The sequence below is a fragment of the Gossypium hirsutum genome, chromosome A12 (assembly GCF_007990345.1).
Source record: "Gossypium hirsutum isolate 1008001.06 chromosome A12, Gossypium_hirsutum_v2.1, whole genome shotgun sequence".
Lineage (NCBI taxonomy): Eukaryota > Viridiplantae > Streptophyta > Magnoliopsida > Malvales > Malvaceae > Gossypium > Gossypium hirsutum.
The window spans coordinates 99,149,331-99,174,075 of record NC_053435.1 but is presented as its reverse complement, the minus strand read 5'-3'; the positions used below and the strand labels follow the sequence as shown (position 1 = coordinate 99,174,075).

General features: G+C 30.8%; 2 protein-coding genes and 1 pseudogene across 2 annotated transcripts; 1 reads left to right on the top strand and 2 right to left on the bottom strand.

Annotated features, from left to right (window-relative positions):
• Positions 1–3,227, top strand: LOC107951205 (isoaspartyl peptidase/L-asparaginase 1-like; annotated as a pseudogene).
• A 3,499-nt stretch (positions 3,228–6,726) lies between these two features.
• On the bottom strand, positions 6,727–7,924 carry LOC107951206 (flavonol sulfotransferase-like). The gene has a single exon (XM_016886155.2). It carries the CDS (start codon positions 7,887–7,889, stop codon positions 6,900–6,902), a length of 990 nt encoding a protein of 329 aa, XP_016741644.2. The 5' UTR covers positions 7,890–7,924; the 3' UTR covers positions 6,727–6,899.
• Positions 7,925–21,950: 14,026 nt separating this feature from the next.
• LOC107951207 (probable UDP-arabinopyranose mutase 2) lies at positions 21,951–24,256 on the bottom strand. Its single transcript, XM_016886156.2, has 4 exons — positions 23,834–24,256; positions 22,914–23,164; positions 22,656–22,824; positions 21,951–22,538 (listed from the first exon to the last, which is right to left on the bottom strand). The coding sequence occupies exons 1-4, from the start codon at positions 24,158–24,160 to the stop codon at positions 22,197–22,199; spliced, it is 1,089 nt and encodes a 362-aa protein (XP_016741645.1). The 5' UTR covers positions 24,161–24,256; the 3' UTR covers positions 21,951–22,196.
• Positions 24,257–24,745: the final 489 nt, after the last annotated feature.

Here is a 24,745-nt window from a genome sequence, read left to right as displayed (position 1 = left end):
TCAATAATAAGAGCGAGGAGAGGGAGCGGGAAAGTGGGGGCTTTAGAGTTTACAAGGCAAAAGAAGGAGAAATGGGGTGGGCAATTGCTGTTCATGGAGGCGTTGGAGACATTGCACATTCTTTGCCCCCAGAAAAACGTCTCCCTCGTGAAGCTGGCCTCCGCCGCTGCCTTGACGTTGGGATCGCCGCTCTCAAAGCCCATAACCACCCCTTGGACGTTGTTGAACTTGTGGTATTGGCTTTTGTTGCAATCTATAACTTTACTTTTATTATTATTATTTATATTCACTGCATCTCTAGTCTTGGTTTATGTCAAATAAGTAGTTTGGTTTGCAATATAGTTGGTGCCTATGTAAAGTAGATAGTATGACCTAATGGGTGGACTATAAATATTTGGATGTTCTGATTGTAGCCGAAATTTCTTTTTAATCACTACTTTTGGGGGCACATTTGATTGTGAAATTCTGCAACTTTGAAACGACGATTGGTTTAGCCAAGAATTAGTGGTTCTAACTTTAGTGACATGTAGTACCTAGAAGCCAGAGGGACTAGATTTCAAGAGCTTATGCCAACATGAAATGGGTTCTTTTCTTTATCTGATTCTGAATAGGCCAAAACAAGTCTCTTTTTTTTCTTGCTGTTGTTGTAAGCATATTCTAAGGAGTTCTGGGTTTATCGGTCGTTTGCTTCATAGGTTCGTGAACTGGAAAACAATCCGCATTTCAATGCAGGAAAGGGGTCTGTCCTCACCTCCTCAGGTACGGTTGAGATGGAAGCATGCATCATGGATGGCAAGACAATGAAATGTGGAGCTGTTTCAGGTGTCAGCACTGTTGTGAATGCCATATCCCTTGCGCGGTTAGTCATGGACAAGACTCCTCATATTTATCTGGCATTTGATGGTGCTGAGCCTTCGCAAGGGAACAAGTAGGTGACATGCAATCTTTGATTTGCTAATGCTCTTTAACATCCATGTCACTGAAAGGTCTCTCGGGTCTGTTCTTAAATTTTGTAAAAATCTGAACCTTTTATGCTTTAGCTCCTTGTTGCTTGCCTTTAGTATTATTTGTTCTACTTTATTCCTAAGTAAACATTCAAGGTTTTTAAAATATTTTAAGTTATTGCTCTAATTTGTCAAATGTTAGGCGACATACTCTTCTTTTAGGTAAGTTTCATTTTCTTCAATTTTTATTTTGCAAAACTCAATTCAATTAGAAAAAATCTAAAAAAAATAAATTTTGAGTTAATTGAATCAAGTTATTTGAGTAAACTAAAATAATTAATTCGAATTTCTTGTTCGAATCGAGTTAAATTTTACAATTTGAATGACTCAAATCATTCGAATAATAAATTTGTGTAAATATTACTCTTGTCAATTTTGAAATTAAATAAATTGGTCTCTCTCAACAAATATTATAAAAAAAAATTCAAAATAATTTTTAAAATTCAAAATATTTATAAAAATTCAAATTTTTTTATATTTTTTAAAAATTATAATAATTTAAAAAAAATTAAAGAATATATAAAGAAAGTTAAAATTTTAATTTTTTTTAAAATAATAATTTTGGGATCTAAATAAATTAATTAATTATTCAACTTATAATACTAAAGTATTTTTTTTATTTTCTTTTGAAAAAATTTTCAAATATATATGGTTTTGTGCTCTAACATGATATTAGTTATACTATAACAGAATACATATTTAATTTTTTTAATTTGAGTCGAATAATTTCACTTGATTCAATTCGACTCAAATTTCATTTTACTTGACTTGATTCGAAAAAAATTTCAAATCATGTTCGGATGACAAAATAGGACTCGTCAACTCAATTAACTCAAATTTTTTTAATTCAATTAGACTCAATTCGATCGAACAAATACTCTACAATCAATTACATCAACTATGTTGTTTATTTGCTTAGTTTGGTATCCTTTTTGTTCAATTAAGTGGAGTGAAACATATCATTAGCCCTTCGAATTCTGCCTTCTTCAGACACAATAGCAAACATGTTTAGGAGATTATGATCCTCCAAACATATGCAAAAACTTTAAAAAGAGTAAGTATATCCATGTGACACACGTACTATACGACACTCATCCTTAATTCCTTGATAACTGGCCAAAGAAAACTAAATACTGCTTATAGCTTTGAATTACTATTGAAGTGATTATGATCTGCTTTTCTTGTGTCTGTTTTGTTCTACATCGGGTCAGGGTCTTGAGACTGTTGAGATGAGCCATTTTATCACCCCTGAAAACATTGAAAGACTTAAGCAGGCACAAGAAGCTGACAGAGTTCAAGTATTTTTCTTATACAAACTATAGTCTTGGTCTGTTCAAACTTCAAACTGTCTATTTCTTTTACGATTTTCGAAAATATAACGTATAAAACCATAGAACATCAGACCTCAATACTGCTTGAAATATCTTAGTATGGCATCGAAAAAAATTCTTCTGCTTGTTTATCCTTGTGTTGGAAAATGTTTCCCCAGCATTCAACTTATTCTTGTCCAAAGTTTGATTTTGAACCGATGCTTCAAGTTTTATGTCTTTGGTTTTGTTTTAATCTTCAGCTTGATTACACTCAACCAATTCCAAAGGAGGTGCCAAAAGAAGCTGCTGTTGCTGATGGTGATAGCCAGATTGGCACTGTTGGATGTGTGGCTGTTGACAGTGAAGGAAATTTGGCTACTGCAACATCAACTGGTGGAATAGTGAACAAAATGGTAGGCCGGATTGGGGACACACCAATCATCGGTGCAGGGACTTACGCGAACCATCTCTGTGCCGTTTCTGCTACAGGCAGAGGAGAAGCAATAATCCGTGGTACCATTGCAAGGGATGTTGCTGCTGTTATGGAGTTCAAAGGTCTTTCCCTCAAGGAAGCTGCTGCTTACGCTATGGACCGAGTTCCACGGGGCAATGCAGGATTAATTGCCGTGCCTTCCACCGGAGAAGTCGATATGCTCTTCAACACCACTGGCATGTTTCGTGCTTGTGCTACTGAAGATGGATATTCAGAAATTGCCATTTGGGATTCTCCAGCAAAGTAAGCCATTGCAGTCATTTGCCTGAAAAAAAAAGGACCGGAAAGTTGTTATAAGAACATGATCAAAGGTTCGTATAGTTGTCGTTAGCATTTGGGGACATGAAATGTTATCTTTTAATTGCATAGTGTTTAATGATATGTTTCCAAACAATTAAATCAAGTTTCCATTTTCTGAAATCATAACTCATTTCATAAATTTCATATTAGCTTAGGAGTTGGATACGTTGATGTGTTAAAAGACTACTAAAATTATTTTTTATAAGTTATAAAAATATTTTTTGATTTATTTTAGTCACCCAACTATTTAATTTTTTCAACTTAGTCAGTAAACTTTTCAATATTAAATATTTTAGTCACCTAGAGTAAATGTGGGTTTTTTTTATTGGTCTAGTAACAAAGTTGTCCCTATATTGTTTACACATTCTATCAAATTGATCCTAAATATAAAAAAAAATTCAACAAATTTAGCCCTCGGTGTTTACAAAATTTATTTTTTTAGTTCTAATTCTAAAAAAAAAAATTGGCTCTCAATATTTTCAAAATTTGTCAATTTAGTTCTAACTCTAAAAATTTTAATATATATATATTTTTTAATAAAATTCATTTTTAATTCTTCATAACTCATTAGCTAACCCATGCGAGATATTAAAATAAGAAAGAGTATCATCTTTTAAGTCACTTGCAATAATTTCTTTTACTATAATTTAGGCATCATACTGGATCAAACCAATTTATTTGAAATTTGTTTGGAATAATTAGTTGCATTACTACCCGAATAGATAGCGTTTTTAATGCATTTATTTTCTTTTGGATCTTAATTTTTTTTTATCCCAACCTTTTAGAGTTCTTTTGCAAGTGACTTGAAATATGGTTTTCTTATTTTAATATTTCATATAGGTTATCCAATGGGTCATAAAGGGCTAAAAATGAATATTTTAAAAAATATTATTTAAATTTTCAGAGTTAAGATTAAATTGGTAGATTTTGTTAATGTTGATGGCCAAATTTATTGAATTTTTTAGAATTAGAAATAAAATGAAATTTTTTGTAAAAATAATGGGTTAACTTTGTTGAATTTTTTATATTTAGGATCAAATTAATAGAATGTGTAAACATTAAAGGGCTAATTTTGTTACTAGACAGGTAAAAAAGCTTACATCAACTCAAAGTGACTAAAATATTTCATTTCTAAAAAATTAGTGACTAACTTGAAAAATTAATAGTTGGATGACCTTTTTATAGTTTATCCATAAAAAATAATTTTCAACATAAATTTAACGTCTCACATTATTTAACAGATAAAATTTAATGGATGGACTAATTTGCACATTCCAAAATGTATAATGGCTAATTTATCCTTTTTTTCAACCAAAATACAATCTATGCCTCTGTACATAGGCTTCTCTAGTACTTTTACTGATTTTTTGGCTTTATGTGTTTTGAGTAGTGGTGCCTATGGGCTAGGTAGGGTTGAGGTCAAGTTCTAAAAAAAAATTTCAAGCCCACTTGATTTTCCCAAAAAGCACATTTTATTATTAAAAATTTTAAATATATTTAAAAATATAAAATATTTTTAGTTGATATTTTATATATTTTTATAATTAAATTTAAAAAATAATTTTTATTATTTATATTAAATGCATACTAACTCGATATGTGGTGCAAAAAGACATGTCCCTACCCGATCCAGTGGTGGGCGAATTGTGCAAAAAAAAAAAGAACATATTTAATTTTATGTGATATGAATTACATAATAAATAAATATCATATAAAATATTTTATAAAATCGATCAGCTAGGTCAAGCTTGTGCTTTGAATGTTAAAGCTCAAGTCGAATCCATATTCTAGATCTTTTTTTTTTCTCAAACCCATTATTGGGTCTTGTACTTTTATCCAAGTTCTCTTATATTTTAAGTGGGCTTTTGCGTATAAATCAACCCATGAATAGGTCTAACTTGAAATATAAATATTAAATTTTGCCCAAATTCTTCCATATTTGTAATGACTAATCCAATCTATTTAGGCTAGAGGTGTGCATGGGCCGCTCGGCCCGCCCAAAAAATGAGAGGGTTTGGATAAAAATATAGACCCAAAAAATGGGCTTGGACAAAAAACGAGGCCCGTTTCGGGTAAGATTTTTTTGGCCCGGGCCTGGCCCGGCCTGGCCCGATTTTAATATTAAATTATTTTTTATTTTTTTATTTTTAATTTTAAGTAACTTTAGTACATTTACTTTACTCTTCTTGTTGTTTTTAATGTTATTTTGATATTGTAAAACTTTTGTTATTAATATAATTTGGTTCTTAATTTAGTTCTAATTTGTTTCAATTTTTCAATTTTAATATAATTACTTTTTATTATATTTTTAATTTATGTATTATTTTAAGAATTATTTTAGTCTCATTTTTTATTTTTATTTTTTAATATTTATTTTTATGTTTTAAATATATTTGATTTATTATATTTTAAAATTTTTTATTTAATAAAAAAAGCAAAAAAATAATATGATCGGGCCGGGGTCGGGCCATTTTTTCCTGGGCCGGGCTTGGAAAATTTTCTAGGCCCATATTTCGGGCCGAACCGGGCCCAGGCCTTGAAAACAGGCCGAAATCTTTTTATGGGCCCGGCCCATGCACACCTCTCAAATTTAGGCACACTTATATTATTTTTATTTTTAAAATATAATTATTTGTTTATATTTATTAAGTACATTTGTTAATAAAATTTTAAACATAAACTAATTAATATATTTTAATTTTAATTTATATATTAAAGGGATTTTTTTATGCTGTCAAAATGTTTTATGGAAAACATGAAATATTATAAAACTAACAGTCATATTTCTTATTGTTTCACTTTGGAACACTTCAAACTCTAAATTACAACAAAATTCCTTTTCACACTGAATTCTAAATATTCACTAAACTGATTAAGGGTTTGTTTAATAATTTATTAAAATATTTTTAGTGATTTAATTTTTCAACTACATTTGATAATACATAATACAACATAAATGATAAAAAAAATTTCAATAAAATACCATATAATTTCTTTTAACATGATTCTTTAAATCTAATTTTAAAATTTAAATTTAATTATTTAATTTTAAATAATATATCAAATATATTTTATAACTTCAATTTAGTATTTAATATTTTAATATTTAAATTTCATCACTTAATTTTTAATTTATTAAACAACATTTATTTATTTTTTTCGTCCAATTTCTCTTTGCTATTTCACTCTAATTTCTTATATTACTAGTATAGCCCATCCATGTTTCGCATTGGGTTGGTTATAAAAATTATAAAGTAAAAATTTAAAAATTAAATATACTCTAAGTAAATTTTTTAAAACTGCACCCATGACTCTTAAGTAAGAGGATAATACTCTTCAACGCACTTAAACTCATGTCCTCTTACAGTGGCAACAATATCGATACCAATCGAGGGGTGACTAATTTATTATAACATATTACTCCTCTTTAATATCGGTAAAGTTCAATATTATATATTTTAATAAGACTTGAATTGGTAGTTAAAATTTATCATGTAAATTATCCCCTAGAACAGGGAATTGACAGACGATATGTTTAGTTGAACTCAATCAACATTTAGCATAACTCAAAGTTGGCGAGGAGGCTTACATTCAATATCATTGATTATAGTTGTTATCGTTAGCATGAAATGTTAGGATTTTATTGCTCTTTCTCATTGAGACAAAAGCTGTTGCACAAAGACAATCATAGATCAATCATGTTCCATCGAATTACAATACAGGCTTTAACTAATCCTTACTCAAAGGGTAGACAAACACACACCAACTCTAAACCAGTTCTTCAACATTGAATTAAAGAGTTAATCCCGAACCGCTCAATTTCTGCATTGTTATCTGGTCCAACCGTGCAGCCATTTCAGGTGTCAACCAATTTTCCCAATCCCCAACCTTCCCTTTCCGAAAATAATTCGCGTTTTCCATCCCTCTTACACGATGTTTCCCATTTTTATTCACTTCCAAGTTACTTAAGTTCTCAAAACTACACATTTTTACAATCTTTTCAGGCACTCCTTTTTCCTCTTCCTCGGATGAGAAAGGGCAACCAATAAACTCAGCCAATCTCTTAACATACAAAATAGTATCATCACTCATTTCTTCATATTTCAAGAACAAAATCTTATCCGGATGTTCTAAACTTGCTTTCCAGAACTCCAAAACATGGTCCCAATAAGGTCCGTACCAACAGACACCTCGGCAGAACTGCTCAAAAGCTTCATCAAGATTAAAGGTTTGCATATTTTCGGATTTCTGGTGCTTGGAAACGAAGAGATACAATGAAACAAATGAATCCTTGGGGTCCCTGCATATGTAAACAATTTTACAACCGGAATCAGTTACTGATTTGGGTAAGGCAGAGTAAGGCATATGAGTAGCCAAAACAGGGATTCCAAGATCTCGATGAGTGGAAAAATGGGCATGATCAAGCTCCATGAAAGGCACAACATCATGAGGCATCTTGGAAAGCAAAGGGCTGGTAGAATCATCGTATGAAGTTCTTGTGATGGTGGCATAAGTGAGGGACTTCAACCAGGTTGTGCCGGTTTTGGGGGCGCTACAAAGGATGATATCAGCAGGTTGAGCCTGGAACTGTTGTTGAGCTGACAAGATTCCTTGTAGGAAAACCGAGCTGTGCCAAAACCCGTGGTACTGTAAAAAATGGTCGGGAAAGCCCCAGGGATTTCCTTTGGGGAGAGTCGATATTATATCTTGGAATGATTTTGAAAGCAGGTCTCCGTTTTCTTTCTCAGTAGAAATCGGTTGGGAATGGAAGAAGGATTCCATGATGAAATGGGTGCGGTGCAATTAGCTTTATGGCTCTATAAATAGCCTTAAAAGAAAATTCACATATACACTTAAAAAATATGAAACAGATTGTTAGGTATGGCGGGTTAAGTCTTCTCTGCAGAAGAGCTTTTTGAAAAACGTTTAATTTATTTAAATATGACACAGAATCTTATTACCATACAAGTGAAGAAGACAAATATATCAAATCACAATTAGCAACAAACTTGTCTAGAGATTCTCTGTTAATTGTTATATAGATTTTTCATAATTTAGTGCTTAAGTTATTATTTTTTTAACTTTATTTATAATTTAATTATTTTTATTTTAAAAAATAGCCTACGTACCAAACTAAACTTAATCCGATTGAAACTGAATTATATAACTCAAACGTCTCATATAGTAAGTTTATATTTTGGAGTGTTTTTGAAAAAAAATTACAATTATAAATATGAGTAAATTACACTAATAGTCACTAAATTATACGTAAAATTTTTTTTAATCACTTAATTAAAAAAATATAATTTGAGCACTAATATTTTTTTATCACCTAGCTATTAAGTGGCACTTTTTAGTTGGTAGAATAATAATTTGATCCTTCCTCTTTTATATTTTTTTATCAATTTAACTCTGATTCTATATAAAAATTATAAAGAAAACTCAATGATTTTTAAAATAAAAAATTATAAAAAAAATAAAATCTCGAATATGTTGTAATTGAAAACTAATATGTATGAAAAATAAAGAAATTATCGTTCAATAGAATCCAATAACAAATTAAAATCATAACAAACAAAAAAAATTGATCATTACATGCTTCATTAAATATTTCTCGAAAGCAAACTAGTCATATCTTCAGGTCGAGTTTCATGCATTTGAAGAACATTTAGAACTAATATTACAATGGCTTGTAAAATTGACTTTGATGCCATTTCTTAACTATAAAATACAAAATATACCGTAAATTTTTTTTTCTAAACACAATTCAAAATTTTAATTCATTTAAATTATCCTTCAAAAACAAATTATATTCTGAATTTTTTTTCTTATAACAAAAAAACAACGTCAAAAAATAAATAAGGTAAAAACAGGGAAGCAATAATTTTGCTTAATATTTTTGTTTTTTCTATGTTTTTTTAAGAATAAAGTGTCGGGTATTTCTATATAAATAATACATAAAAAAATTTGAGGGTTTAAAAACAAATTTTCCTTATTTTCTCCATTATATCTATTTTTTATTTAGAAATTTTAAATTTTTAAAAAAAGTTCCATTTTCATTTTATATATAATCGGTGATAAATTAACAGAAAATATAAAAATTTAATACTAAAATTATTATTGTTCCAACAAAAACAGTATTACTTAATAATTAGATGACAAAAAATAATTTCAAAAATATTATTAATTAAATTTTACTTTTTTTAATTAAATAATTTAAAAAAAATGTTCCATTGAACATTTTCCTTCAAAAACTCCCTTTCTAGAATCACACTGGATCACACCCATGATACTCTACCCCTTCTTTATTATTTTAAATTAATTTCACGGACCCGGTCTATGGTGCAAAAATGTTTGTCCTGACCTGAGCTAACCACCAAATGAAGCGTGAGTTGTAAAAAAAAAATTATTTAATTTTATGTAATATAAATTATATAATATGTAAAAGAAAGATAAAATATTTTATAAAAATATAAATTGGTCAAATTACGATAGGCTCGAACTTTAAATGTTAAAACTCAAATCTAACTTATATGTTAGATAGAATTTTTTTTCAACCTATTAATAACCTTTCATGAATAGGTGTAACTCCAAATATGGATTTCAAATTTTGCTTACACTCTTCAATATTTGGAATGACTAATCCAAATCTATTTAAGCATATTTTTTATTTTTAAAATATAATTATTTTTTAATATTTACTAATTATATATGTTAATAAAATTTTAAGCATAAACTAATTAATATAATTTAATGTTTATATTGTAGTATATTATATTTAATTTTTCTAAAAATATAAACTTGATAATATATAAAATAAAAAATATATATTATAAACTTGATCTGATTTATATTTAAAATAGGTTTAATATTTAATTTTTATTAAAATTCATTTTTTGAACAGACTGTTTTTATTATCCAAGTGGGAAGAGTAACATGATGCTTGTGTTTCATTTTCATAAAAGATACACTTACCTAATCGGATTATGTTGACAAATTTTAATGTATTTATTTATTTTTCCAATATTATAATTCATATGCGCTCAAAATGATCTATATATGATATTTGTTTATGGAAAACATGAAATATTATAAAACTAACAGTCATGTTTCTTTGGAACACTTTAAACCATAACCATTCCACTAATTCTACTCTAATATTTTACAACAAAATTCCTTTCACACATCTGTAACACCTCAATTCTAAATTTGTTTAGTAATTTCTTAAAATTTTAATATTTTACAACAAAATTGTAACACCTCAATTCTAAATTTGTTTAGTAATTTCTTAAAATTTTAATATTTTTAGTAATTTAATTTTTCAAGTGGACTTGATAATACATAAATGATAGAATTTTTCAATGAAAAACGATATAATATTTTTTACAATATATCATTAAATAATTAAAAAGTGATACAGAATGACATGATGTCCATCTTTCATACCATCCTTTTTCTTTTATAAAATGTATTCATTCACCAAATCTGGCCTTTTTTATGTTTCGAATATTCAATGTTTTAAATTTTTAAAATGGAGCCATAATGTTCATATTCTTAGGATTAGTGATTAGAGAGAATGTCAAATTTTTATTTCGATTTTTAAATCAAGTTTATTTTTGTGTATTTCAGAGAAAATTAGAGCAAATTTTAAATGATTTAGGAGTTATACTTTTTTTAATATATTAGGATTTAATTTTTTATTTTAATTTGAAATAAGTTAAAGGGATATATCCTAAAACTATATATTTAAAAATTATTTGGAATAAATATTAAATCTATGTATGAATTTTGGTTCAATGTGTAATTTGATACAAAATTTTGATTTAGTATAATTATACATATAAAATTTGAATTATAGTTCATATATATACGAAATTTTATTTTTCGTTCAATTGTACATATTTAAATAAATTAACGCATATATTTATTTTTATATTGGATTAATCTAATTGTTTGTGTATGCTATATATAAATCTTATATATGCTAATTTAACAATGTTGTTAGTGATTTGTAAAAATTAAATCAAATCAAATTTTCATGTATAAAATCATACAAAAGCAAGGTTCAAGTATAACATTACGCATTGAAACAAAGTTTATCTATAATTTTAATACTTATCCCTTTTATTTTTAAATAAAATAAATATTATCATTTCTGTATGTAATATGTAAACATAAAATGATGTTGTATAACAATATTTGCTTTTGTAAGTTTTAAGATTTATTCCTTTTAGTAATAAGGTCAAATACTTACATTGACGATTAAAAACATTAATTAATAAAAAAATTCAATTAAAATATAAATTGTTACTATATATATAACAAACATTAATAACATAAATTCAAGCAAACAATAAATGCAAAAAAAAATCTTAAAATTTTATAAACTAAAAATAATAACAATAATACATAAACATCGATTAAAAAATTTGAATTTAATTAAAACATTAAAAGCACTTTTGGTTTACTGGAATTGAATAGGGCTATAATAGAATAGGGTTATAATGGAATAAAACTATAATCAGTAATTCAATTGCTTGATTAAATGCAATGGAATAAAACTGCAATAGCATTCTTGTATTTGGTTGAATGTAAATAGATGTTGTAATAATATAAGAAAAAAGCTAAAATGACCAAAATACCCTTAGCAGAAATATTTTAGGTAGATGATTATTTTTGTTGTTATAAAATATAATAAGATTATTATTAAATATAATTTAATAAAATTATAATAAATAATTTAATCATATTTTAATATAATTTAATAGAAATAAAAATATATAATTTAATAACATTCTTAATATAATTATTTTTATATTAAATTATATTAAAATATTTTATTTTTATATTTTCTGAGTCCAATTTTTAAATGACTAATCTAAAAATTAATTTTTTTTTTGTTATTCAAAATTGCATAGAATAGCTATTCTTTGGTATCAAAGAATAGCTATTACGAGAGAGTAAGTAATAGGGAGGTAATAGTCATTCCGTTGAATGAGTATTACGTTCAATGAATAGTGTACTAAAATAAACAATATAAATCCAAGTAAATAAAATAACGAATCTTTAAACTAAGTCAAAATTCATACAGAATCCAATATTGTTCAATTAATTAAAATCATTTCAAACAACAAATACATTGTAACACCCCGAATTTGGGCCTAGAAGTATTGGGCCTTGAGTGTGGGTCCGTAAGGAGGTTTTATATAGATATTTAATTGTGCAATGAAATGACACAATTAAATGTCCGCTTTGGTGGTTAATGGCCGTGAGAAGTGTTAGAGAAATCTTAGGTTCAAACTTGGGCTTTAGCAAAAATTTTGGTATTAAGTGAAAAAAACCTGGATGCTTGGATGAGGGTTTTAAAATTATTGTGTTAAATAAATGACACAAGGAAGCTTGTAATCTAGTGGTTGTGGCGTCATTAAGGTTGTATGGGAGCTTGGGTTCAAGCCTGGCTCTTGCAATTTATTTTGGTTTTTTAAAAGGGAACCTGGACTTTGGCCTTTAGACCTTATAATTAATTGGGGATAAAATATGACACAAAAAGCCTTGTGGCTTAGTGGCAAGTAGCGTGTGGAGCATCTGAGGGGAGGTATGGGTTTGAATCCCATGGCAAGCAAGGAGCATTTATTTTGCTAACAGGGGGCGGCAAGAGTTGGTGTTGAATTTAAACTCTAATGTTGGAGGGATCCCACATCGGGAAGCTAACATAAGAGTGGATGCGAAGCTGGCTTTAAATAGAAAGAACCATGAGGAGAGTAGAGGTACCTTTCTTGGCTGATCCCTTTCGCTGTATGGCGTGCTCGTTTGGGTTGGGCATCGGCTAAGAGTGCTCGGAGTGTGGATTAACTCCAGTCTCCTATCAGGTGTGTATTTCTCACTACTCTAGCTGTAGGATGGCTACTTCGGGCAACGATGGGCTGAAAGGGGCTATGTGGGCCCAATTGGATAAGTTGTTTGATTGTGTAGTAAATATTGGACTAGGCTAGGTGAATCTCATATATGTGGCTAGATTTGGGCTAAAAGGGCCACACGAGCGTGTGGGCCCATTTGGGTTGAGAATGGGCTTTAGGGCCATTCGTATTGTTATCCCTGTTTAGAATACTTTAGTTTACCAAATTACTAAAATACCTTCGACTTGTAAAATTACCAAAGTACCCCCGATTTATAAAATTACTGAAATACCCTCGATTTGTAAAATTACTGAAATACTCCTGTAAGATAGAATTATCGTTTTACCCTCGATTTATAGAATTACCGTTTTACTCTCGATTTACAGAATTACCATTTTACCCTCAGTTTACAAAATTACCGTTTTACCCTCAGTTTACAAAATTACCATTTTACCCTCGATTGTGAAATTACTGAAATACCCCTGTAGGATAGAATTACCAAAATACCCCTAGTTTGTAAAATTACCAAAATACCCATAGTTTGTAAAATTATCGAAATACCACTAGTTTGTGAAATTACATAAATACCCTCAATTTGTAAAATTACCAAAATACCCCTGATTTACAAAATTACAGAAATACCCTTGACTTTCTAAAAATTATAGAAATATCATTGGTTTACAAAATTACTGAAATACCCTTATTTTGTAGATTTACCAAAACACCCTTGTAGGATGAAATGACTAAAATACCCCTAATAGGTAAAAAGACCGTAAAGCCCCTGTAGGGTAAAATGACCGTAATACCCCTGTATGGTAAAATAACGAATATGCCTTTATGTTCCGTATGACTGATGTGCTTAGGATTTACATATATTGATATTGGATTAGTTAAGTTTGAGTGACAGGTGGTGGTTATCGTAGGTGATTGATTATGGAAACGTTTTAACTTCAACCCGTAACAGGTGTGTACTAACCCTCGTAATAGCTTAGATTAATATTTGCTGAAAAGCCGAAAGCTTCATATTTTAGTGATTCGGGAATTAATATTTAGATCTATTTTCTACACACGTTTAAGTTGGATTCACAACGGATATGGGGTAGGAAGGTATTTGGAACGTTCTTCAACGAGTAGATCTCTTGGTAAGTATTCGAACCTTCTTTCCATTTGTATCTTGTGGTTTAAGAAAAGCTGAAAACCCCTCTGTCGACTAAGGCTAAAAGGGTTTTTGGTGTTATTTGGTTTGTTGGTGCTAGTGAGGATTAAAGGCTACCGATCGAGGAGTGTGTGAAAAGCTTGGATCACCGGAGTGGCTAGACCTAGTCATCAATCGCGACAAAGGTAAGATTCTTAAAGCCATTATGGATGGTGGCCGAATGTGTAAGTATTAGTATTAGATGATTTTTGGTTTGGTTCAATTATGGGAAGCTGATTATTAACGATGGATTATAGGAGAAATCGTGTAGGAGATCTCGTCGAGGAATATCGCCAAACAGGTGTGTAACGAACCCTTTTCATAAGCTTAAAGTGATAAATGCCGAAAAGCCAAAATGCTGAAATTCTGACATTTCGAGGACTCGTGAGCAAGCGAACGCTCATTAGTTAGTTAGATTCGTTGAGATGATGATCAGGAACATTGGAAACGATAAGAACGTGTTTTATGGAGTTCACGATAAGTTGGGCCTCGAGGGGCTGAACTAGAGCCCAATAGGCTTTCGGGCCCATTTGGGTAAATTTGGTAGAAAACGGAAATCTGTTAAATTGCATGTTAAGACTGTTAATACTGTTGTGGATATAGGCTAAATGGGTCTAGATGAAGAAATTGGCTAAGTAGGGCCCATTAGGGGTTTTAGGCCCAATAACTCGGTTTCGCTAAAAATGGGCCAGAATCACTATTTGCACCCAGAAATTGTTAATAACCGTTAACGAACATGGAAACCCTAATTTTTGGTAAAATTATAGGATTACCCTTATAATATGAAAATGATCGTTTTGCCCTTAGGTGAAAATGACCATTATACCCCTAGGGTTTATATATGAACTTAATGCATGGGATTTTGATAAACATGATATGTATGATATGCACATGACATGTATGATATGCACATGAGATGTTCATAAATGCATTGGGTTGGGTTTTTATATGGATGGAGGAAGTGCAAAAGGGCTTATGCCCCAGTTATTAAAGGGCTTATGCCCCAGTTATGATAAAAGGCTTATGCCCCAGTTATTAAAAGGGCTTTGCCCTAGTCATTAAAAGAGGCTAGCCCTCCAGTTATATGATAAAGCAGCTATGCTGCCAGTGGAGAGTTATGGCGGGGTGGGTTGAGTTAATCCCCACATGGTGTGTTGGTTGGTACGGGTGGAGAGTAGCAGATGGTGGGTTGAGTAGTCTCCCCAATTGGGCTTGCATTCTTTCATTTGACATTACATGTGATATTGAAATGGGCCTATGGGCCATACCGTTTACAGTAAAGGCTTCGGCCCAGTAATATGAAATATGAAAAGGCTTCGGCCCAGTGTTATGAAAAATGAAATATGAAAAGGGCTACGACCCAGTACATGTTGAGATTGGATTTGGGCTTAGGCCCAACAGGATGCTATTGTTTTGGGCTCTGAAAGGGGCTTGTTGCATACTGAGTTTCCAAACTCACCCCCCTTTTCCTTAACCTTGTAGGTGAGCTTTGATGTGGGGACTTGGAGCCGGAGGGGATTCAGAGTGGCCACAGTGATCGCCTTTGGGCTTTTAAACAAGCGTTGGTTTCCATTAAATTTCCTTTAATTATTACTTATTTTTGGGTTGTAATAAGGTCATTTTAACTTTTCTTTTATTTCTTTTCGGGATTATTTTATTTTTAATAACTTTAAAACTAGTTGATAATTATTCAAATGGGCTAGACTTAGGACGTGTTTTCAAAACGATACTTGATTTCAAAATATCATAAGGCCACGATTATTCAATTCATCAAAGATGTCCACTTAAACAAATTTAAACTTCATATAACAAAGTGTGGTAATGGTTGTGGGCATGTCTAGGATTGGATCCAATCGAAGAGCTTGGTACTTAAGCAGCCTTCATGGCTCACCTCCTCTGTCTCGGATACCTACCTGGTGCCCAGCTTCCATACACTTTGTTAACTCAACAAAATATATGGTTTTTAAAACACTAAAACGGAACGTGGGTTTTCAACTCCAATGTGGCACGTCAGATTCGGCCATAACGTCTGGGCCGGGTTTGGGGTGTTACATACATTAACAAAATCCAAAACTAATTAAACATCAAAACCCAAAGTTAACTAACTAAAAATATATTAACAAAGTTTGTTTCACAATTTTAAATTTTTTTCCCCTAGATTTATTTATGTTTTTTTTATTTTATTTATTTTTCATGTTAATCATTTCGTTGATTTTTAATCAGCTGAGTGGTGATTTTGAGTTATTCCCTTAAAATTTCATTCAAATTTTTTTTTCAAATAGTTATTTCCAGTTTGACCGATTAAATCCATCAATCTAATTTGATTCCAACAACATTAAAATTAATTTTTCACTTAAATTCAAACTTAGGCTTCAGATTTTGAAAGTTTTAAAATAATTAAATAATGATAGAGTTTTGTTTTATGGGTTATTAATAATTAAATCAAAAAATATTAAAATATAATCTTTTCCAAATTTAAGTAAAAAATAACTTGAAATAATTTTACAAATTTGAAAAATATTCAATAGGGCAATATTGTAAAAAAACAAGTTCGATTGATCATTTATGTGATAAGATTAGGACAAAATAATTAATTTTTAAACAAAGTATTAACTTAATAATACAAGAATAAATTTATTATTTATTTATTTTTATGTCAATTGCTATCTATTTGTTACAAGATTATTTTAACTCATGTACCATAATTTTAATATTCAATTATTGAAATCAAACCCCACATGCTAGAAAATACATAAAATCGTTACATAATGCGAGTTATTATTATATTGTTTATATTATTAAATAATTAAATTAAAAGTTGATTTAGTTGAGTGTGTGATGCGCTCCAAGTACCGCCAACAAGTTAACAAATTATGATGTGGTCCCTTTCTAATCATGTCTTTAATTAATCTTTTGCTTAATTTAATAATGTTATAATGTTAGTTTTAACAATATTGTGTTTCCTCTTCAAATAATTGCAATGCCATGTTTTGTTGATAAATATTTTTTATTCATAATTATTCTCTAATCCTTCAATAGAAGGAAACATGTTCCTAAGCCTGCTAAAATTAACATCTTTTTAGTTATTCAATTTTAAAAAGTTACAAGTTGATTACTAAATTATTAGTAAGTTTACACTTTCATTACTCAATATTTGCACCATTACTCCGTAGCCTTATAATCTAGACAATATCAACAATAGCTCAAGCCTCAAACCCTAGCAAACTCATTATCAATCTCATGCCTCACCTCTAACTAACCAACTCAGAAACCTTCATACTTCATCCACTCACTGTTTCCCTTCGGTTAAAATCGTAACCTAAAAAAATTTGCAATCAAAATATTCACACACCATTACCCAAAACCAACAAACAAATATCACCACAACCACAATAAAACCAAACAAAAATGCCAAAAATGCAAATAAAAAAATAAGAAAGTCTATTGTTTTAAGCCCCAAACATGACCTATAAAAGCAAGGGGACAATAGAGAAAAGAGAATCTAAGTACAACAAAAAAGAATACATACATACTAAATTCAATTAGGAATTATTGAAGACTTCTAGAAGATCCAGGCTTAATCCAAGGTTGTAACACCCCTATACCCGGTCTGATCTTACGAACCTGATATAAGACTATTACATTTGGTGCCAAAATGGTTTTGGCTAAACACTATTTAATTTAAGTATTTATACATAGTATTTTAACTTATTTAACTCAAAAATTATTAATATAAATGTATGGGGTCATTATTGGATGTTAGATTATGTTTGGAAATGATTTTAACACTATTTCTACTCAAAACAAGGAAAAAATATTGAGACCAATGACAAACAATAACAAAATCACATTTTGTTTTGGAAATTTTGTATTTCATAGCCTAGGTATCGATACCTATACCCTTGGATAAATTTTGGCAAAAATCAATTTAAAAGTTCACTAAAACCCCTACAATATATATATTCTTCTCAACACTTAAGACCAATTCAAAATATATTAAAATTACTTAAAATTACTCCTAATCAATCATAATCATCATATTATCAAACCACATTTGCAAACATACTTATAGCTTCAATAATTCATTTCATATAGAATTAAAATACTTCAAGTAAAACAAAATAGATAGAGTTTCAAGAGTTTGTATTTTAGTCCCTAACACATGGGAACACATTTGCTCTACCTATGTACATGCCATTTTAATTCAAAATATGATACCTACTCTTGAAGCTCTTGAGGATGTGATGAGATGAGAGATCTCCTAACCCGGCTCTACCTCTTCAAGTCTAACTGTTCCTATGCGTTAGAAATAAATGTGTTAAGCAGGTGAAGGCTTAGTAAGCATTACAAGAATAAATAGGTAAATGAATCATAACAAAATATTTTAAACTTATTCAATTAATACATATTTACACACATACAAGTTTCTTCAGCTATACCTTACTTTAATAAAATTTAACTTATATTTTGTAAGTTATCAAACTTACCTCAACACATTGGTGATTCATTTTTGTTCACAACTCATATTCTTAGCCCAAAGTAGACTTTATAGAATACACCGGATATACGGAACAAATACAGAGGTGCATTATTATGCACTATTGAACAGAAAGCACTAAAGTGCTATACAGAGAGCACGAATGTGCTAAACGGAAAGCAGTAATGTACTAATAATCGTAGAGCGCGTTAAGGTCCCTTAATGGCATGCCACTAATATCCTAGTAGTTCAAAATTCCGTCTACTTGGGCATTAAAGCTGAATTTCATACATTTAAATACTTTACATAAATATTTCGAAAAAGATTTCTCATTTCTCCATCATTTACAATTTAGTCCCCATTTCACAAATCACAAATATCGTGGCTTTTTCACACATATACTTTTACTACAACATCATTACTTAGTGTTCAAACAATATACCATTTCACATTCTCTACCTATAATTTTCTTTACAAATTTCATAATTTCATAATCAATTTTTTTTATCTATTTACAAATTTAAATATATATTTTACATTTCTATTCTAAGTAATTCCATACTACAATATAAGCATTTAAATAAAAATAATTTTAAAAGAAATCTTGTAGTACTTACAACAAAAAGTTTGAGATGATGTATTTTCTTCTTTCTTCACTCCTTAGCCTTCTCTTTCCCTTTTTCTTCAATTAGGTCCTCTTCGTTCTTTTCTTTCTCTTCAATTTCATATAAAACATATAACATTTATATGTTAAAAAACCACAATCAAGTAGAGGTGTGCATGGGCCAGGCCGGGCCAGGCTCAACTATAAATTTAAGCCCATTTGCTAGGCTCGAGCTTAACCTAGCCCGAAAAAGGGGCCTAAAATTTTGCCCAAGCCTGACCTGGATAAAAATGTTAAAACTTGGGCCCGATTCGACCCGCCCATATTAATTTTTATATAATTTTAAAATATATATAATACATCAGAAATACAAAAAACATCAAAATAAATATTTCCCAATAAATTGAAAATAAATTTTAAAAAATAAGGATAAAACAATAAGAAAATAATATTTAAAAAAATAGATTTTTTTTTCCTTTTAATAAATTCGGGTCAGGCCAAAAATGCCTTACTCGAGGCCCAGCTTGTTTTTTAAACGGACCTTATTTTTTGTCTAAGCCCATTTTCAGGCCTATATTTTTGCCCAAACCCTCCCACATTTCAAGCGAGCCTTTGGGTCGAGTCGGGTGACCAAACCCATGAACAGGTCTATAATCAAGTGACTTTCCTATACTATTTAATAAAAATAAACATGTATGGTATGATAATTTCATCATTTCTTACCTTAACTCTTTAATTTTTACTAAGAAAATTTCAAAGAAAAATGAAGATTTGAAACTTGGATGGTTCAACAATGGTGGAAGGACATGAAGGGAATTTAAAGAAAAGTTGGATGAAACTTGGGTGAAAGAAGTGACGGTTTGGCTTGTGAAATGATTATATATATTTTCATCTTTTCTCCCACTTTTTACACCATTCCATTAAAATATCTCATTTTTTTAATTAAAATGGTCTAATTGCTACTAAGTCCTTAAGCCATCCATCTTTTTACTTTTACCCATATCATTACACCTAATAAATATCTACTTGGCTAATTACCACTTTGTCCTTCTCATCTTTCATATTTCCTAGTATGACTCTTACAACACTTTGGTTAAATGTATTTTTAATCCTTCCTTCCTTTCCTCTACTATTATATATATATATCCCAACTTAATATTTTTCCTACTTTGGTCACAACAATTTCTTTATTCTTTCAACTAAATCAATGTATCTATTTTAAAATTTCCTATCTAAAGAGTATTTTTTTCTAATTTCTTATTGGATCTATATAATTCCTAATTTAATACTCAAAATTCCTATTAATTATATTTCAAAAATTTTATACTAATTCTTGACCCGATCCATCACTGTATCTAACCCCTAGTTAAAACGCGGATGTTTCAAAGGTCAAGGAAAAAGTCTTGCTAAGAATATTGAACATATCAGAGTCAAGCAATCATCCAATGATAGTGAATGGAGATAAGAGAACTTTTCCATTAAAGTTTTGGGTTTAAATCATTTCAAAGAAAATTAAGTTGTAAAACTGAATAAAGTTCAATATATTTTTCTATTGAAAGAGGAGGCTAGATGGTAACGAAATTATTAGAATATAGCTATAAATGAGGTCCCAAAATCTTATTGTATAACTTGTGATTAAGTGAATAAAGTGTAAACTTACCAAAAAAGATGATAGCAATAGAAGTGTTCAGTTTGTGAAAAGGTCAACAATCTATGAGAACGAAAATGCAACAAATAATTAATAGTAGAAAAAACCAACAACAAAGTCGTTGTAGTATAGTGGTGAGTATTCCCGCCTGTCACGCGGGTGACCCGGGTTCGATCACCGGCAACGGCGTATAGTCTTTTTACTGAAATCCTTTTATGGGCTAAAAAGGTCGTGGCCCCATTCCAGTAGAGATTTTGTCGGTGAAATTGAATTTGGGAGGTCTTCTTTATGTAAACATAACCACAGATTCAATCATTAGCCGCATTTACGGGCTTTTGGTTTAACCATGACTAACATTTTATAATTAAATTAATATTCTTGACATAATAAAAAAAATGAAAAAAATCAGTTTTTGATTTTCTTTTATAACACATTGAGGCAGCTAAAACTTTGGATTCTCAATGATTATATACGAAGCCTATAATATAAACAGATCATCCAAAAACGATATACCAAAAAAATGAAAAATTAAATAAGAGATAAATAATGAAGTTAGGAGGGAGAGGGTGGGACCAAATCAAAATCCCAAAATGAGCTGGATGTTCCGAAGAACAAGAAGATGACAGTTTTGTCTGATGTTATTTTCCTTTTCGTGGAAACCTAATGATGCTTCGCTGGAATGTCAATGTCCATGCATTGCTCTAATACAAGGAAACAAGGTCGGATTATTGGATTTGGGATCACATCACATGGGACTCCACTGCCCAATACCGACAATAAAATTACAGCTTTGTCACAGTTCCAAGATCTATCTGCCGGCACAAAGACTCTTGGTATGAATATTTGGCGGAAACATCCACGTACTTTGGTAACTATGCGTATATATTTTTATTCTATGTAGGTTCAATCATGTTTTAGAAATCATACAATAAATATCTTAAAATCCGATTCGTTGATATTCCACAAATTAAAATTAGAATTCGAATTCAAGAACAACTTTTCAAAAAGAAACAATCCCAATCATTGTCTAAATAAAAATAATTTAAGATATAAGCCATCAATTTCTAGTGCCAAATACATAAAAAGCCATAAAGCCATCCATTTTTTTATTGTTCTAAACTCAGTAATAATATGATAAAATAACAATGTGTCCATCCTCCTCCAACCTGCAAAATAAGCACTCCAAGCAATGGAGCTTTGGCAAGTGTCGGTGATCCCCAAACAAGCCTAGGGCTGCTAAACAATATGTTAGCTGCTTACTGAACAAGCCTACTTCGAAGCACCATTGGACAGCTCGGCGGATTTTGCACCAGATGGATTCAGCTCATCCCATGCTTCGATCCAGGTCACCATAGCATCAGCCAGCTTGTTGAAGTAGTCATCTACCTTGCCTAGTTTTGCCTTGACCTGCTTGGAGATTTCGATGTAGCATTTCTGAACCGAGGTGCAGTCCTTAGGAAGGGTAACAGACTGGAAGAACGGGATCAACTCTTCTTGCCAGTAAATTCCTTTGTATTCTTTCTTAAGATTCACGAACGGGTTGCTCGCTTTGCTGTGCCAAATGTAAGGCAATCCTGTCTTCACTCCCAGTCCGAGGTGATCACATATGACCTGAATATGAACCCACAGGCTATATTAACGGTTGCAGTGTCATAGGAAACTTACATAAAGCTACAGACAAGTGTAATAGCAACAAATCAGTAGGTGATGGCAAGAATGATGAGATACCTTGGTACACCAGCCAGCCCACATATCATCGTATCGACCAATAGGCTGACCATCACCCATGAGTCCAAAGTACATAGCAGGGCCAATCAATTCACGATTGAATGCCAGATTCATACCACACATGGGAAAGAGGGTTCCCTTCGGTATTGTCATAATAGCATCAACGTACCTGGTAGAAATTAGACATTGGAATTAGTCTTCATTTGTACGAGTACATACGTCAGACAAAATGTGAAGGTTATATATATATACACACACCTGGTGTTTCTCTCAAGAGGCTTGACAAGCTGAGTTGGTGCATCATAATCCGGGATGTTGAGCCAGAGGCCATGAGAAACGGCAGTGGGAACACCTTCACGGAGACTGAATGGGTACCCACGAACGAAATCTGCACCAGCTCGGTACGGGTCATAGAGAGTGTTGAAGAAAAACGGAGTAGATGGACAAAGAAGGTTCTTTATGTGCTGCTCCAGTGCGTTAATGTCTTTGCCGGACGGATCTTTCGCAACCTGTATCACAAGCAGCCTCGAACTTCAGATTTACATACATGGCAAGATGGAGTATAGAATACCAGAAAAGCACAACACTTCATGGTCAGATCTCATTGAAAATCGACCTACATTTCAAAATTTACAAACATGACAAAACAGCAAAAGACTAAGAAATTGTTAACAAAGGCTACTAAGATTTACATCACCATTGAATGAACAACGGCTCAACATTAGTTAATGAGTAAATGTAGGATGACTATCTCGAAAGCCTAACAAGTAAAAGCAGATAACTATAGAAAATATACCAGGAAACACAGATAAATACATGTTATTTGCTAAAGCCGGGGAGCAGGGAAAAAGTTGCAGATCCAAATAGCAAATCAAGATGGGAAATTACCACTAAATTGTATTTAAAAAGAACATTTTAACTTTAATACTAAACAAAATTCAAAATTCCCAAATTACATCAAGATCTAAACTTGCATGCCCAGAAGACTAAAAGATCACATCAAGATCCAACACATAAAACCCACATGCAGAACAGTGAAAATAAAAGAACCCAATTCCAATTCCAAGAATTGACTGAAACCCAGATCTCCAAAAGTACCAGACACTTGTTTTTTTTTTATTCTATAAAACCGAAACCCAAAATTGAAAAGGAGGAAAGAGATAAGTATTTTAGCTTACAAAGCAATCATCATCAATGGTATAAATGTACTTCTTCTTGGAAACCATGTAACCAAAGCAGCGACAAGCAGAATCCTTGAAAGAGATACAAGAAGACTTAGGACCCAAAATCCTGTTGATATCGTTCCTATTGTAAAGCTCATAGTCGAAGCCCTCCGGAACCTTGATGGTCTTGGAAGGATCACCATCTTGAACAATGATGAGATGGTAAGGCTGGAAAAAGGGCCTCCACATCTCCAAAAAGTCCAAGTTCCGAATGGTTGGAATGACTATGTCGAGCTCATCTTTCAAGAGGGGAGCTGGTGAAATGGTAGAGGGTTCGGCCATTGTCGAAGGCTTGGACTTAGCAAAGTAAAAGCAGAGAGGAAGGGAGGGGCGAGCTTGACTGCTTGAGATAGGGGAATGAAAGAGGGGAACCGTGTTTTTATAAGAGTAGGATTTACAACGGGTGACACGTGCGAACAAAATTAAGGTAACTTTTCTTTAGTAGGAAAACGCAGCCTACCATTTCGATTTTATTTGTAGTGAAAATTTTTTAAAATTTAAAATATAAATTGAAATGATTTTAACCATAAGATTAAAATAAATAAATTTAAGCTTTAAATTTTATATCTATTTTACTTTGTTAAAATAAAATCAACAATATATCATCTTTTCTTTTCTTTTCATTGTATAGGTAAGGTATTAAGATTTTAGCCGATTGAATATTATCTCAATATTATTACTTCAGTTTTTTCTTTTTTCTTTTTTTATTAAGCTTCGTCATTGAATTTTACTATTTAGTTTTAATTTTGAATAATTTTAAGAACAAATTTAATAAAAATAATATTTTGAATAATTTTGAATTAATAATTAGTGTCAAGATTTCGACAAAATTATCAAGAATTTGTCAAGAACTGTAAAATATTGATT